The 16081-nt window shown below is 44.0% G+C and overlaps 1 protein-coding gene across 2 annotated transcripts in view; it reads right to left on the bottom strand.

Moving 5' to 3' along the window:
* LOC110299329 (zinc finger protein 60-like) overlaps positions 1-5315 on the bottom strand; it is a 20028-nt gene extending 14713 nt beyond the window's left edge. Inside the window, exons 1-3 of one of the 2 annotated variants that reach the window (XM_021169005.2) lie at positions 5174-5315; positions 3491-3605; positions 224-276 (exon numbers count right to left, since the gene is read on the bottom strand). In XM_021169005.2, coding sequence (XP_021024664.1) covers positions 224-256 — 33 coding nt within the window. In that variant the 5' untranslated portion in view covers positions 257-276; positions 3491-3605; positions 5174-5315. Of the gene's footprint in view, positions 1-223; positions 277-3482; positions 3606-5173 lie in introns of both variants that reach the window. The other variant, XM_021169006.2, reaches the window with a different exon arrangement.
* Between the last annotated feature and the right edge of the window lie 10766 nt (positions 5316-16081).

Below are 16081 nucleotides of genomic sequence, written 5' to 3' on the forward strand. Positions count from 1 at the left end.
AGACCAAGCAGAGAGCACGTGTGGAGGAATGCATTCAAAGACAACCCCAGTGCCAGCTGGGAAGAGGCACAGACAGGAAGTGCTCAGACCTGCCAGCCCTCACTGGAAAGGGGCAGACTGGGCTGGGGGATTCCGGATCCTTGGGAAGCTTCAAGAGGGAAAGAGGGCAGGTGTCACCTAGCCTGAAAGTCGCCCTATGTCAAAGAGAAAAATGTCAACTTACACAAACCATGTCTTGAGAATTAGAGCTGGCCATTCTTCTTCAGGCTTCCTCCCCTGGGGGACAAAAAGAAAGCCATCACTGCATTGTGACTTGATGTTCCCAGGCTGACTTCTGTCACTGTGATGTCATCGACTACTGTCTTGGGCTGTGTGAGGACCACCTTGTCCTCTGTACTACACTCAGCAGCACTGACCCTCTACTCTCAAGCTCTGAGCAGCACACAGTTAGTTTTCAGACCCAGGGACAAGGGGCTGAGGTGCGTATTTTACACACCAAAACAGATTAGGTCTCCAGGTTCTCGCAGTATCCCTCAGTCTCTACCTGGCAGGTCCTGCCCCAACCCTGAACTTTCCAGGCCAGGGGCTGGGCTGACCTTCCCCCACAGGGTCTTCCCTTATGTAATACAGATATTTTGGGTCTCTCCGGCTCCCTTTCCTTCTCGCCCTCTCCCCTTTCTGCTCCACTCTCTCTCCCTTCCTCTCTTCTCCATCCCCTCTCCCTTAGCGTGGCAATTTCTCTGGGCAGTGAATTCACTGGAGGGCAGCTTCCCAATAAACCTGCATATGTGTGTGTGTACATATATACATACATATACAGACACAGGTGTAGATGTAGATGTAGATATAGATAAAAATCTGGCTTGAATTGGCTCATTTCACTGGCAGAGAAATAACTCGTCACACACAACCCTCAGATCTCCCTATCTTTGCCCTAGGGAGCAGCCATCACCAAATGGGGACCTAGTGCTCTGGCCAACAGGTCTAAACCTTAGTACACTTTGTTATCGTTTGTTTTTGAGACGGCCTCTTCTATATCTTAGGCTGGCCCTGAACTCCTAAAGCTCCTTCCTCCATGTCCCATGCTGCGATTACAGCCATGGATCTCCACACCCAACTTTCAAGTAAAACATCTGTGATGGTTAGTATATGCTCAGCCCGAGGAGTGGCACTATTAGGAAGTGTAGTCTTGTAGGAGAAGGTATATCACTGTGAGTGTGGGCTTTAAGACCCTCATCCTAGCTGTCTGGAAGTCAGTCTTCTCCTAGCAGCCTTCAGATGAAGATGCAGAACTCTCAGCTCCTCCTGCACCATGCCTGCCTGGACTCGGTCATACTCCCATCTTAATCATACTCGACTGAATCGCTGAACCTGTAAGCCAGCCCCTACTAAATGTTGTTCTTTATAAGAGTTGCCTTGGTCATGGTGTCTGTTCACAGCAGTAAAACCCTAAGACAACATCTGATAATCTTATGAAATCATACTTTTTGTCGCCCTACAAGATTCATAAACAATTTTTCCTTCTTTCCTTATCCATCCTTCCCTCTGCGTACACCAAGCTAGCCAGTCTGCCAGGGATTCTCTTGTCTCCACCCCACGTCTTGCCATAGGAGGGCTGGCACTGCAGACATGCACTGCTGCATCCTGCACTGCACAGTTCCATGCTTGCATGCACTGTACCCACTGAGCCATCGCCACAGCCCCTATCTTTATATTTCTCTAATAGTTTTAGTGTCATGACATTTATAACTGTTTATGCTTCCTAAAGTTGATGACTGACAAAGTTGGCCAGAGATAAAAGCCCAGGAGGGTCTGCTGGATGTGGCAGCATGGGTCTATAATTCCAGCCCTGGGAGGTTGATGTAGGAGGCTTGCTCAGAGTCTCGGACCAGCCTGGCCTATGTGGTGCTGCAATCACTGGTGCTAGTCAGACTCAGTTTTAACATTCAGTACAATGACATTGGACCTTCAGAGGCACCACTCAAAACAGATTACAATTTACAAACTGAAGCTACTAGAAAAATATAGTCTCCATGACACTGGATATTTTTGGTATTACTCTAAAAACATAAGTAACAAAACCAAATGGGCAAATGGGAATTACACCAAACTAAAAACTTTTACACTGTGTTAGTTAGGGTTTCTAGTGCTGTGAAGAGACACCATGACTACAGCAACTCTTATAAAGGAAAGCATTTAATCAGAGCTGGCTTCCAGTTTCAGAAGTTCAGTCCATTATCATCATGCAAAAAGCATGGCAGCGTGCAGGCAGACCTGGTGCTGGAGAAGGCATAACTTGAGCATAGGAGACCTCAAAGTCCACCCCCATAGTGACACATTTCCTCCAGAAAGGTGACACCTATTCCAACAAGGTCACACAACTCATAATAGTGCCATTCCCTGTGGGTTTATGGAGGCCAATTACATAAAAAATACTACACACAGCAAATAGTCTAGACTATAAGAGAGAATAATTGCAAACTGTACATCCGACAAGGTGTTAACATCTAAACTGCACAGCGACTTTATAAGGAATGCAGACAAGTCAGTGGCAAGGAAACTTCCTATTTAAAAAAAGGAAAACCAGAAAAAGCTATTTCCCCAAATGGAACATCAATATGGCCTATTAATAGGACATGAGGGATAGAGAGATGGCTCAGTGCTTAAAAGCACTGACTGTTCTTCGAAGGTCCTGAGTTCAAATACCAGCAACCACGTGGTGGCTCACAACCATCTGTAATGAGATCTGACACCCTCTTCTGGTGCAACTTAAGACAGCTACAGTGTACTTGATATAATAATAAATAAATCTTTAGGCCAGAGCGAGCAGAGATCCTGAAGTCAAATTCCCAGCAACCACAGGATAGCTCACAACCATCAGTCCAACTACAGTATACTCATATATGTAAAATAAATACATAAATAAATCTTTTTAAGAAAATAGGACATGAGAAATTAGCATCTCAGTGATAGCCATTGAAATCACAAGGAGAGGAACAAATGGCTGGGTATCACTCCACTGTGTCCATGAACCTCAATCCAGATGTGTCTGCTCATTTCTTGGTGGGGCTGCATATCACAGCTACATAAATGATGCTGAATTGAAAGCAGGAGTGTAAATGTCTCTGGAGGGTACCGGTTTTATTTCCGTTGTGTGACTACTCTGTAGTGGGATTCCTGTATCACATAGCAGTTCTAGTTGTAATCGAGAATCCGCCATATTGTTTTCTACAATGATAGCGTTAGTTTACACTCCCTCCACATTGTGTGCTCTCTCTACATTCTCCACTTTTAATTTTTTTTCTTTCTGTGAATGAAAACTTTTTTTAAAAAAATTATTTATTTTATACTTCTGAGTATTTTCCATCTGTATGCGCACCATTAGGTCCTATACCTCTGGTCTCTGAGCTGTGCTCATGCACACATAACCGCACACCCATAATTTAAAATTGAAATAATTAATCTTGAGACAAAACACCTACAATCTTACTTGTGTAGAATCTGAAGCTGTTTTCTCATAGAACCAAGTAGGATGCTGGGTACCGGGGTTTGAGTGGCTGAGGCCAGATGTGCAGCATCGTGGTTGACAGTGGGAGGCGTAGGTCCTAAGCGAGTTCAGAAGATGTTGATTAAACATTACAAAATCTCACCTACATAACAAAAGTTTACCTGATATATCATGTAAAACGGTGACAATTAATGGGTTTGAGTAGACACTAAGCATATTCTCTACTAAAGTGACAGATTTAGTCATCCCAAAGTATAGAAAAACTTCAAAATATTATGCTATGCACAATATGAACATTTTTATCTGAAAAGTAAAAAAAAATATGTTCTGCATTAGCACATTCATTTTCCTGTCCTTGTTTGTAAAACAGCATCTCACTGTATGGCCCAGCTAGCCTTGCTATGTGGACCAAGCTGACCCTGAACTCACAGTGATCCTCCTGCTTCTACCTCTGAGATTAAATGTACCCCACAAAGCCTAGCTTTTCTTTTGAGTCGCTTTCTTAAACATCCACCAGCAATCGCATTGTTTCTCACACTCCCTTGTCCTGCAGAACCCTGAGGGGAATGAACCCAAGATGGCCTCACAGAGAACTAAAGCACACCAGGCCCTTAGGATATGGTAGCACTGCACTAACAGGCTTCACCACAGGCATCCTAAGGTTCATGACAGGCCTGGAGAGCCTGAGGGGACAGAACCAAGACTCCAACCCGATACCACAGATCCACACCCCGCGATCAATCATGGCATTGCTCATCTGGATCTGGCCAACGTTACCCATTACACACATGCACACACACACACACACACACACACACACACACACACACTCAGAAAATCACTAGCTTTCAAAGATGCCAAATTCAGTGCTATCACTTTCCCACTGCCATAATCCTCACAGTGAACACATCATCTATTCCGGACATTCCTGGCCTGCTTTGAAAACAAGGCCTGTAAGGATCAAAGGAGCGCATCTGATATGCGATGCCATCCAAATAGAAATCGATTTATAAAATCAGAGTTTGAGAGACCTAACGTTAACCTCTGGAGGTTCCTACCTTGAACATCTTAGGAAAGGGGTGATTGTAGAGAAGAAAAGGCGGGGTTCATTGAAATGATAAGGTGAGTACTAAGTGGAAAGGGAAGGGACAACGTATGGGCCCCAGAGGTGAAGGTATCAATTTTCACGTTCCTCCTTCATTTACTGATAATTCCACCAGATCTCAGACTATATCCGGGAGCATCCTCACCGAGCATTTTTCTTCACGTCCCTCAACACTCTCATGGATACAGCTCTGAGAAACTTAGGGAATTCAACAGAGAGCTGCCCTCCTAGGCGACCCTCGGAGGCACTTCCGGCCTTAAAAGCACCTCCCAAACTCGTGCGTACCTCAGGGAAAGCTTCCCTTCAGACACCGCACCTGACTTCTCCTTAGTGATGCTTAGCCCTCTGCTCCAACCCCTGTGGCCTTGAAAGAAAATGATAAGCACAGTGGCACAGATGACGCAGAGAGCTCAAGGTGTGCATGCACAGAGAGACGCACGCGAGCGCGCGCCCACCCACCCACACAAACACACGCTCACACACGCTCACACACGCCCGTACGCGTCAACAGCTCCATTCACCCTACACCAGCGCCCACACCGACACCCAGCCCGCCTTACTCTGTGGAGACCGAAGCCAACCAGCAGTTTCTTCGGACCAGAAAGATCAGACCTTCCGTATTGGTGGCACCGGGATGCCAAAGACCCTTCGCGGCGTCCGGAGCTAAGAGGAGCCTTCAAGAAGCCCGGCGTTTCCAAAAGGTCCCAGCATGCAACTTAGCCCAGCCCATCCGGGAACTGGGCCCAGAGGCTTGTGGGAGTTCCCACGGTGGGGGGCAGGGGGCTCCCCGTGCTTCGAGGGGAGGCGGCCTCCTGGGATCAAAACGGAATCCCGTGTTGTTCTGTGTTTAGCTGATTTTCTCTCCTGTGGCGTGGACGGACGAGCGGAAATTTTAAAATTTAGAATAGGAAGTAAGATCAGATCGGGACGGACGCTTTGCCTGAGTCCCACTGAGTGGGATTCCACCACGCTGTGCTCTGCTAGGGACTATGGCAAATTTGAAAAGACTGAACTAAAGAATTGGTTGGTTTTTAACGTTGGGTAGTTTACATTAACGATTTCGAAGAGCCAGATATTCTGGACCCTTCCAGGGTTCGGTGTCCCTGTTGACTAGATAGAAAAATTTGAGTGACGACTACATCTGTATGTATCACCAGAACTGTGTTCAATAGGCAGTCATTTACCTCCTGTTGGAGGATGAATGACTAGCACGCGTAAGTATCCTAAAAAAACAAAAAACTAAAAAACAAAACAAAACACAAACCCAAAACATATGCCTCTTTTTTATAGGATAGACACATTTATTGTAACATGACACTATGATACTTTCGAAACCACTTTTGTTTTTTCTCTTGTTATACAGAGAACTTTTTCCAAACATGATAGAAAGAAATTGTGAAAAGACTAAACAATCCTAGTAATAAAACTAATTGCATTAAATGTACTGTAAATTATGTAAATGCTAAAGTATAGGTGTCACATTAGATTTGCAGATAAGTGTTAACTACAGAAAATGTGTTAAATATTCTAGCCGATTCAAAATGACCATCCTCACAATAGTAAAAAAAAAAAAAAAAAAAAAAAAAAAAGACTTAAGTCAACTTTAAAATGGAGGCAGTTCTGGGGGACAAAGAGCATCGCCAGTACTAACATCGATAACAGAGACAGCAAGTCATCAAGTGAAAATATCCTTGGCTGGGCGTGGTAGCACATGCATGTGACCCCAGCAATGGGGAGACACAGCCAGTGAATGTCTATGAGATGAGGCCACCAAGGACTATTTAATGAAGACCTGTCTAAAAAACTAAAATAAACAGTATGCGTGTAATACCACACCTTCAAAACATGAGGGGAAACGTCCAATAGAGAAATAAGGAGTAACAGCCAAATCCAGCATTGCATACAAAAGTTTTCAGTCTCAATAACTGATAGAAGAAATCCAGCAAAGCAACAGGGCATAGATGATTTAGACAGCATCATCAGCTATGAATGCGGACAGAATAAAAATCAAGACAATTAAACTTTAATGGAATCAGGGGGCCTTGAAGGGAGGGTGTTGTTGTATACACACTCCTGGCAGAAATGCCCGTTACCTGGAGATGCTTCTGTTTAAAGCTTCCCTTTTTATGCTTTTTGCAGAGGGAGGGGGAAGCCAATATCTTGAATATTTTATACTGCACTTTTAAAAATGAAAGACTCCATCTATTTTAAGGTATTCCTTAAAGGTGACCATAGGCATGTGTTGAGAAATCCCTGCATCCCTTCCCCCTTCCCGATGGATCCTCACTTCACACCCATCCTCTTCCACATCTATCCTGTGAGTGAGCCTCCCCTCCCCACAATGAACATTGGTTTCCATACTTCTGCCATGTTCTTACATGTTTTTTGTTTGGTTGGTTGGTTTGTTTGTTTGTTTGTTTGTTTGTTTGTTTTGTGGCTGTGGTTGCCTGGTTTAGGTTTCGGTTGGTTGGGTTCAGGTTTTTTTTGAGACAAGATTTCTCTGTTTCTCCTTGGTTGTCCCAGAACTCTCTCTGTAGACCAAGCTGGACTTGAACACAGAGATCTGCCTGCCTCTGCCTCCCAAGTATCTGGTTACAACAGCGGCATTGTGGGTGTTCCCTGGTCTGCTCTAACAATGGATGAAGGACCCTCTGTGTAGCACTCGGATTTCACAGCCTTGGCTGGATCAGCAGGGCAGCTACAGAGCCCCGTCTCTGGGGAGACCATGCACCCACAACCACTACACAGACAGTGCTGTGCCGCCGTTGCACCGGATGCTGCATTAAGTAAGCATCTTGGAGGAGTCTGTTCAGGGCCTTCGTCCCATTAAACCCACAGGAGCTGCTGAGCTTGAGATGAGCAGTGCAGAAGGCTCACCAGACCAAATCCAAATGGAGTCTCTCATTCCATGTGACCCTCCTCCAGTAGCTTCTTTTCCTAGACTCCTTCCATAAAACTCCTAGCTCACTCTCCATATGGGCTCCCAGTTAACAGAGTCCTTCCCTCTCACCTGGTGTCCAGGAATTGGACAGCCTGACTGCAAGCACAGGTTGTAGACTACCTGTCAGTCACACGGTACAGAACATCTCCCTGTAACAGGTATAAGAAAGAACACTCGTTCACAGTTCAGGGTGTTACAATGCAACTTTTTTTCTTTTTTCTTCTTAGACATATGTTTTTTACTGTGTAGCCCTAAAAGCTGTTCTGAAACTCACTCTGTAGACCAGGCTGACACAGAACTCAGAGATCTGCCTCCCACAGTGATAGGATTAGAGACATGAGCCACCACCACCTCTCCAGTGGCACACAATTTTAATCCCAGCACTCAAGGAAGAAGCAAGCAGATCTCTGAGTTTGATAGATAGACTTGTAGTAATATCATAATGAAAAATGCATTTAGTCCAACTTCAAGAGTCCCCACAGTCTATCACAGTTTCAACAATGTTTTAAAGTTTAAAACCTATTCTGAGATTCATGCAATCTCTTAACTGTAATCCCCTATAAAATCAAAATGTAGATCAAATATTCCTAACATATTATGGCACAGGAAAGAACGGGAGCACAGTGAGGAAATACTTGACCAAAACAGGACTGAAAACGAGCTCAGCAGACTCCAAACTCTGCATCTCCATGTCTGATGTCCAAGTCCTCTTTTTTTTAATCATTATTTTTTTTAATATTTATTTATTTATTATATGTAAGTACACTGTAGCTGTCTTCAGACACTCCAGAAGAGGGCATCAGATTTTGTTACAGATGGTTGTGAGCCACCATGTGGTTGCTGGGATTTGAACTCAGGACCTTTGGAAGAGCAGTCTTAACTGCTGAGCCATCTCACCAGCGCCCACCCCCAAAATCCTCTTTGACATCAGATCTCCAACTCCTTTCATTTTTGTTGGCTGCAACACACTGTTACTAGCTTTCCTCAGCATCTACCCCATAGCTCTGGCATCTCTAAACCCTTGGGGTCTTCAAGGCAATCCAGGCCTCACCTTCACAGCTTCTAGAGCACAGCTTCTTTAATTTTTTAGAGATTTATTTATTTATTTTATGTATGTGAGTACACTGTAGCTGTACAGATAGTTGTGAGCCTTCATGTGGTTGCTGGGAACTGAATTTTTAGGACCTCTGCTTGCTCCAGTCAGCCCTGCTTGCTCAGGCCCAAAGATTTATTTATTATTATGCTTAAGTACACTGTAGCTGTCTTCAGACATACCAGAAGAGGGCATCAGATCTCATTACGGGTGGTTGTGAGCCACCGTGTGGTTGCTGGGATTTGAACTCAGGACCTTCGGAAGAGCAGTCACTGCTCTTACCCACTGAGCCATCTCACCAGAGCACAGCTTCTGTTGCTGCTGTACTTAGTGGTCATCCCATGGTACTGGAAGCTCCAAATTAATGGGATCTTCTCCTGCAATTCAGCTCCACTTTCACCAATAGCTTCTCATAGGCTTTCTTTTTTTAATTTTTTTAATGTCAGAAAGTCTTTATTATCCCTATAAGATGGTCCAATTAAAACAATTTTGCGATTTTACATTACCTCATTCAGAGTGGCAAAGATCAGTTGTCAACATATTATGGTCCAGAGTTACTTGAGAGATGTCACAATTGGAGGATTATCTCCAACAGAGTAGCTGTGGCCATGTTAGTGGGGCATCTTCTTTTCTTTTTTTTTATTAGATATTTTCTTCATTTACATTTCAAATGCTATCTCAAAAGTCCCCTATATCCTCCCCCCACCCTGCTCCCCAACCCACCCACTCCCCTGTACTGGGGCATATGATCTTCACAAGACCAAGGGCCTCTCCTCCCATTGATGGCCAACTAGGCCATCCTCTTCTACATATGCAGCTAGAGACACGAGCTCTGGGGGGTACTGGTTAGTTCATATTGTTGTTTCATCTATAGGATTGCAGACCCTTTTAGCTCCTTGGGTATCCCATAGGCTTTCTTAATGATGCCAACCTTCAACTTCTTTGCATGACCCCTTCATCCTAGACCTTCAAATGCCACTGAGACTGCGCCTATGACCTCTCCTATCCTCTCATAGTGCCAAGCCTCAGCTATTCTTCATGACCTTTTCATCATGTCTTCAAAATCAGTACCACCTGGGTGAGTCCTACACATTCCCAAATCCAGCCGCCAGCACAAGAGGCAACCTTGGCTGCATCACAAGCTGCCTTTCTGGGCCTCCATGCAAGGACACCCAACTCATTCATGGGGTCAGAGGGTTTCCTTAGTCACAAAGGGAAATTCCATCCCTGATTCTCAAGACAGAACCACGTGGCCAAAGCTGCCAAGTTCTGCTGCTTGCTGGGGTTGGAACATGGCTCCCTTGTTCAATTACCTCTTTACCAGCTTTCTCTTTTCAATGACTTCCTTCACTGCCTCAGTTTGGCTGTTCTGGAATGTGCTTTGTAGACCAAGCTGACCTTGAACTCGGAGATCTGCATGCCTCTGTCTCCTAAGTGCTGGGATTAAAGGCATGTACCACCACCCCTGGACCTTAGTCTTTCTTTCTCCTTTTCATTACATAAATATGCATGGCCGTTATACCTCAAGATCTAGTTAAAGGCATGTGTTGATCTGGATCAAAAGCATGTGTCTTCCAGCCTAAAGATCCGGATCAAAGGCATGGACTCTTCCTGCCCTGAGATAGCCCACAGGTGTGCTCTCCGTTTCCGGCAGTGTGGCTCTGTGATGGTATAACTGCCTAGAATTCCACAGGGGAAGACGGGATATGGCTCAGTGCTAGAGCACCTTTCCTAAGGTGGAGCTGGAGGTGTGGAATGAACAAGGCTTTGGGTTCCATCCTCTGTACAAGTTAGTTGGAGGAGAAGAACATGAGCATATTATAAGGGGAATCACTTGTAAGGGCTGAAGTTAACCTGTAAGCCCTACCTGCCCAAGGTCAGAGAACTTCCTGGACTGATGATGTGGTACCAGGGAAATGTTAGTGATCCCCAAAAACAGACAGGAATAGATCCGATGCAACTCACAGCAGGGTCTTTATTCTATTTGAGCTACCTTGGGCCCCTCCAATGTACCACTGTCATGCAGGACAGTTTTGGTGGTGGGGGAGCCCTGAATTTCTATTGGGGCAAGGCTTTATAGTAAGCAGCAAGCAGAGGCTAAGTGTGCAAGCATCTAATTGGAAAGCTAATGTGGCCTTTAACATAATTGGCTGGTGCTGTGACTCATATCATAAACTTAACTTCTGCTTCCCTCTGCATTGGTGGTCATTGGGAAGGGGTTGGGCTTGTGACCTGGGGTGCAGGTTTGTTGAGGGAATGACCTGGAGATGCTGGTCTTGATGGGGATTAGCCTAGAGACTGGAGCTAGGCTCGGGTCTTGTTGGGGGGCAACTTGGAAACTAGTGCTAAGTAGCAGCCTGTTAGTTTATCTGAATTCAAACTTAAGTCAGGTTCTCTAAAATGGAGTCTGAATTTAAAGATTTGGCATCTCAATGAGGCTATTTTTCATGTCAACAGGTTATGTGTTTTCACTTTAATAAATAAGGTTGGTTGCCTTGGCTGCCTAGGATGATCACAAGTAGGTGGTGGATACGTAGGTAGGAAGTATGTCAGGATGTATGCTTGTCCTAGATTGGTTGAAGGCAGAAAATACATAGCCTTGTGAACCTGGCCTTTATAGAACCCTGACAGACCTAATTCCACACCATTTCTCTGGGAATCCTGGGTATGGACCTGGCCGAAATCCATCTCCTGGCCATTGGGAAGTGTAAGTTTATGGTTGTGGCATGTGTCTGGAGAGAGTATACATGGGACTCAATAGACAGTGATGGGGCACTTGCATAGCTAGCCTTGCAAAGTTTCTTTGGTCTCACATCTTCACTTTGTTGAGAGAGGCACAGCAGAGAGTCACTCCTGGCATTCCAGCTGACTTGCTCCCACTGACTCATGCCAGTTTGGCAGAGGCCTGGGGGTTTCTGCTGGATTGTGCCACCAATGCAAATTCGGTTACACCTTTAAAATGGACTGTTGGTATACTGACACTACTGAACTGGACTGCTGGTATCCTGACAAATAGAGATTAAAGTCACCCCCCACCCCCAGAGAACTACTTCTAAACAGGTCCACATCCCCTTGTCCTATTTACCATCTTTCCCCCTTTACCTTTGGATGGTGGGCTAGAAGGGGGGCAGTTGAAGCATTTGAGAATCTTTATTAAAGTAGGTTTTTAAAAATTTAAAACTAGGGCTGGCGAGATGGCTAAGTGGTTAAGAGCGCCGACTGCTCTTCCGAAGGTCCCAAATTCAAATCCCAGCAACCACATGGTGGCTCACAACCATTCGTAACGAAATCTGATGCCCTCTTCTGGAGTATCTGAGGACAGCTACAGTGTACTTACATATAATAAATAAATAAATCTTTAAAAAAAAATCTAAGACTACACCAGTATTTAATAAAGCTTGCTTCAATCAGGCATTCATGCGTTCAATCTTTCTCCTCACAATTTTTATATTTAACATTTTTCTGGAGACCCCCAGTGAGATTCAGACTCATCCAGAGCCTAAAGCTGAACCTCCACTCCAGCTCCAGGGCTGAGAGGCCACCTCAGGAGGCATGTGCCTTGAGACTTTCCAAGGCTCTGAGCAGGCCTATAGTTTCACAGACCATCTAAGAGTACTGCTGTGCTGAGAAAAGCAGCAAGCATCCACAGAGGCCTCCTGGTGAGCGGCCATTTGGTTCTGGTCTATGTACTCCTGATCTGGCATGTGGAGGGGGCTCAATGGGGACTCAAAATATTCTTCTATCCAGAGCAAGAAGCAAGACATCATTTGTCAAGTTGTTTAAAATTTTTGCCTGCTTTGTGTGTGGGGGGGTAGATTTGTGTTTTCTGTTGTGTCTAAAACTTACAGAAGTTTTGTTGCAAGCATGGGAGCCCAGACTGGTATGGAGCAGGCTCGGTTGAATGTATGACTATGAATGATCATGGCTTCTGCATGTTTTGTTCCTGACTGATCTCCTTGGAGCATGTGAGCTTTCTGTGTTCTGTGTTCTTTGGTTTTGCTTTTGCTTTCTCAGTTGCTGCCAGTTATGATCCACCACTGCTAATGCTACTTGCCGTTGCTACTTGGATGGCCAGGGCTCAGAATTTCCCTCCGAGCTTTCTGGGTACTGGATTCAGTTTCAGAAGAATCCTAATGTCCTTGTGTATGGATAGCATTCGGGTTGTTTTGTAGTGTTCTACTTTATTGAGGAGAGGCTATAGAGTTGAGTTATAGCTCTCCCTCCTCTAGACTCCGCATGTTTAGTTAAGTTTCCTCTGTGTCCTGTGTCAGGTAAGCCACCTAACTGTGGCAAGGCAAAAAGACCAAAGTAAAACAGCTATAAAATTATTGGTTACATTTAATTGCCAAAGACTTTTGTAAAGCTATAAACCTTATATCTAGATTTGTAAGACTATTACATGAACTTTCTATACCTCAAGATTTATAAGTTTCTTGGGTATGGTTAAAAATGTTATATCTGTAACATAAATCTAAGTTATGTCAGGAGCCATCATAGGACAGGTGATCTCCTTGTAATGAGACTGCCTTAGATTAATAATCCATGCTAGATTTGCTCCTATAGGCAAGGCCCAGGAGAAATTCATTTTAGGAAAGATTCCTGCTATTAATATGCTTTTCCTGTTATTATTAAACATATATGACAATCACTAGACACTAGCCCACCCTTTTGAGCAGACAGACCTCTGCAGAACAACAAAGATGTACTGTCTTGTAGTGATGCTATATAGACAAATAGATGACTTCTCAATTCTTAATGATGATCCTATTAGAATTCCCAAAATTATATCAGTATTTATTAAGCTCTTTTATAGTGGAACTGCTATTGGGTTTTCTCTGATGATCAAAACTACAATGAGTACTCTGCCAGTATCCAAGTGTCACCAGTTAATTGCTTCTGATAGTAAGGAGACATTCTACTATTCAGAGCACATTCCAAAATGTTGTAAAACCATTAACCAAAGGTCATTAAAAGGGAACTGTGATTTATTATAGGTGTTAAGGCAAAAGATAAAATATTGACTGGGTTTATCTGTACAAAACTTCACTAACAAGTTAGTTATGGTTTTTTCAACTCTCCATGAACCTGTGGAGCTGTCTCTGAGCTTTTTTTGTCATCTGCCAATGTTTGCTGAAGCACATGTCAAATAGCAGATGCTGTAAGGGGCATGCCTTTTCCTCCATTCCCTGTAACCAGTTTTTAATATCTGGCCCTACTTTCTTACACATATCCACATCTAAAGTCCTCCTTCCTGGAAACCAAGGACTGACTGTATAAACTGAAGAAAGTCAGTCAGCTGGCTAGTGCTAACCTTCGTGCCTTTTTCTTTCAGAGTAAGCTTAATGCTTAATAGCATCTGTAAAGAAGTCTCTGTCATGGCCGGGCAGTGGTGGCGCACGCCTTTAATCCCAGCATTTGGGAGGCAGAGGCAGGCAGATTTCTCAGCTACAGCCCTAAAAACATGGAGGTGCTTGTCTAATAAGAGATGCAAACACCAAAAGGCTCACTAATATAATACAGAAACCAGAAAACCGTTTTGAGGAATCTTTTGCTCAGCTGACAGAGGCCATTGACAGAATGGCTCTTAGCTCTGAGGCAGAAGATGCTGTTTTAAAACAACTGGCCTGTGAGAATGCTGCACTTGCTTGCCAATCTCCCCGAAAGACAATTCAAAAATCTGGAAATACATAAAGCGTGCGCTGACATTGCTTCTTCATATCTTCACGGTGTACCCGTTACAACAACCTCACAAAGCCAGAACACTATCCAAAATCTTACTAAGCAAGGAAAGAAAAAAATTTAATGAAGCAGGCGTGGCTCACAAACGTTATTTAAGTAACAAGCCTGGACATATCAGCAAGCGATGTACAGAAGGCAGGAGGCACCATAAATGCTAATGCTCCTGGCCTCACTTAGAGCAGAAATCTAACCAGGTATCTTCCTTGTCCGAAAGGGCACCGCTGGAATAAGGAGTGCCAAACTACCTTTCATAAAAATGGCACTGCCTTCTCTGGTGCTACTGTAACCCCTAGGGATACAGGAATCTTATCAAACCGGGGAAGCTTCGTGAGGGACCTATCTCAGCCCCTCAAATAAAGGTGATTCAACAGCCTCAGGCAACCAATCCATTTGTCAGAGAAGGACTGTCCAAGAGCTGTAGCAGGCAACCCCAGGCAACTCAGGACTGAGCCGCCACAAAAGATATTTACTCATGACATCTCCTCAAACAGGTTACCTCAACTACTAAAGATCTTATAGAAATTTTCCTCACACAAGAAACCTTTGCATCACTGGGAGGGGAGCCCCTTGGTCCTGTGGAGGCTCTGTGATTCAGGGTAGGGGAATGCTAGGGTACTGAGGCTGGAGTGAGTGGGTGGGTGGGTAGGTGGGTGGGGGAGCACCTTCATAGAGGCGGGGAAGGGGAGGGAATAGGGAGTTTGTGGAGGGGAAACTGGGAAGGGGGATAACATTTGAATTGAAAAGAAATAAAATAACCAATAAAAAAGAAACCTTTGACAAATGGAGCTAATGGCATTAGTGGTTGTCTTTTAAAAACAAAGGACAAGACCTTTTAAAAAACCTGCTTCACTGTTTTACAGCTATTTCACAATTTTAGCTCCAACTTTCAGAATTACGAATCTTGCTTCAATTTAGAAATTGCCTTTTCTCTTTTGGAGATGTTTAAGTTCATAAGGTAAAGATTAATTTAATTCCTTACAAAAATGTGTTGCTTTTCCTACGAAGGCAACTTAGCGAAATCTTACATCATCATGAAATCACCCCTGCACTCAGAGAAACTGCTCCTGCATTCCTGCAAAGCTGTCAGCTCAGCTTGGGAATTAACCCTGATGAGCCTGTGTCCTTGTGACTTAAAACAGACAAATGTTACATATGTCCTGTCCTTTGAAAAGTTCCTGTATGTGTGGACACTTAATTCTCATTGTTATTTATGCCTCTGCCTAATCTGGGAAAACTTTCAAAGATATGATACAGTATTTTTTTTCATTATTTTATAATACCAAGTGCTTAAAATCAGACAATGCCCTTGTTTAAAATTAAAAAGCCTTTTAAAATTGGTGTTTGACTCTTAATTGTTCAAACTCCACTGACATTCCCTATGGTTCACAGGGACATGTTATTGTGGTATGAGCTCATCAGACCTTAAAAGACATAGACATCTAAATTACAAAATAAGATCACAATTATTCATCTCCTTATCATACAATTAAACATCTCAAGCCTCTAATAAAACAAAGACCTACTAACCGGATAAAAGAAAAGGACTGGATTTTCTCCAGGAGAAGCTCTGTTTATATATTTACAGGACCCTGTAGATGCCAGACCAGGTGATTGTGCGAGGCCTTCTCCATGGACAGAGACTTCCATACCTGCCACTTCCTTCAAGCTCACTTCAGCCATCGTCGTCTACAGACT

This window comes from Mus caroli, chromosome 7, assembly GCF_900094665.2.
Source record: "Mus caroli chromosome 7, CAROLI_EIJ_v1.1, whole genome shotgun sequence".
NCBI classification, from domain to species: Eukaryota; Metazoa; Chordata; class Mammalia; order Rodentia; family Muridae; genus Mus; species Mus caroli.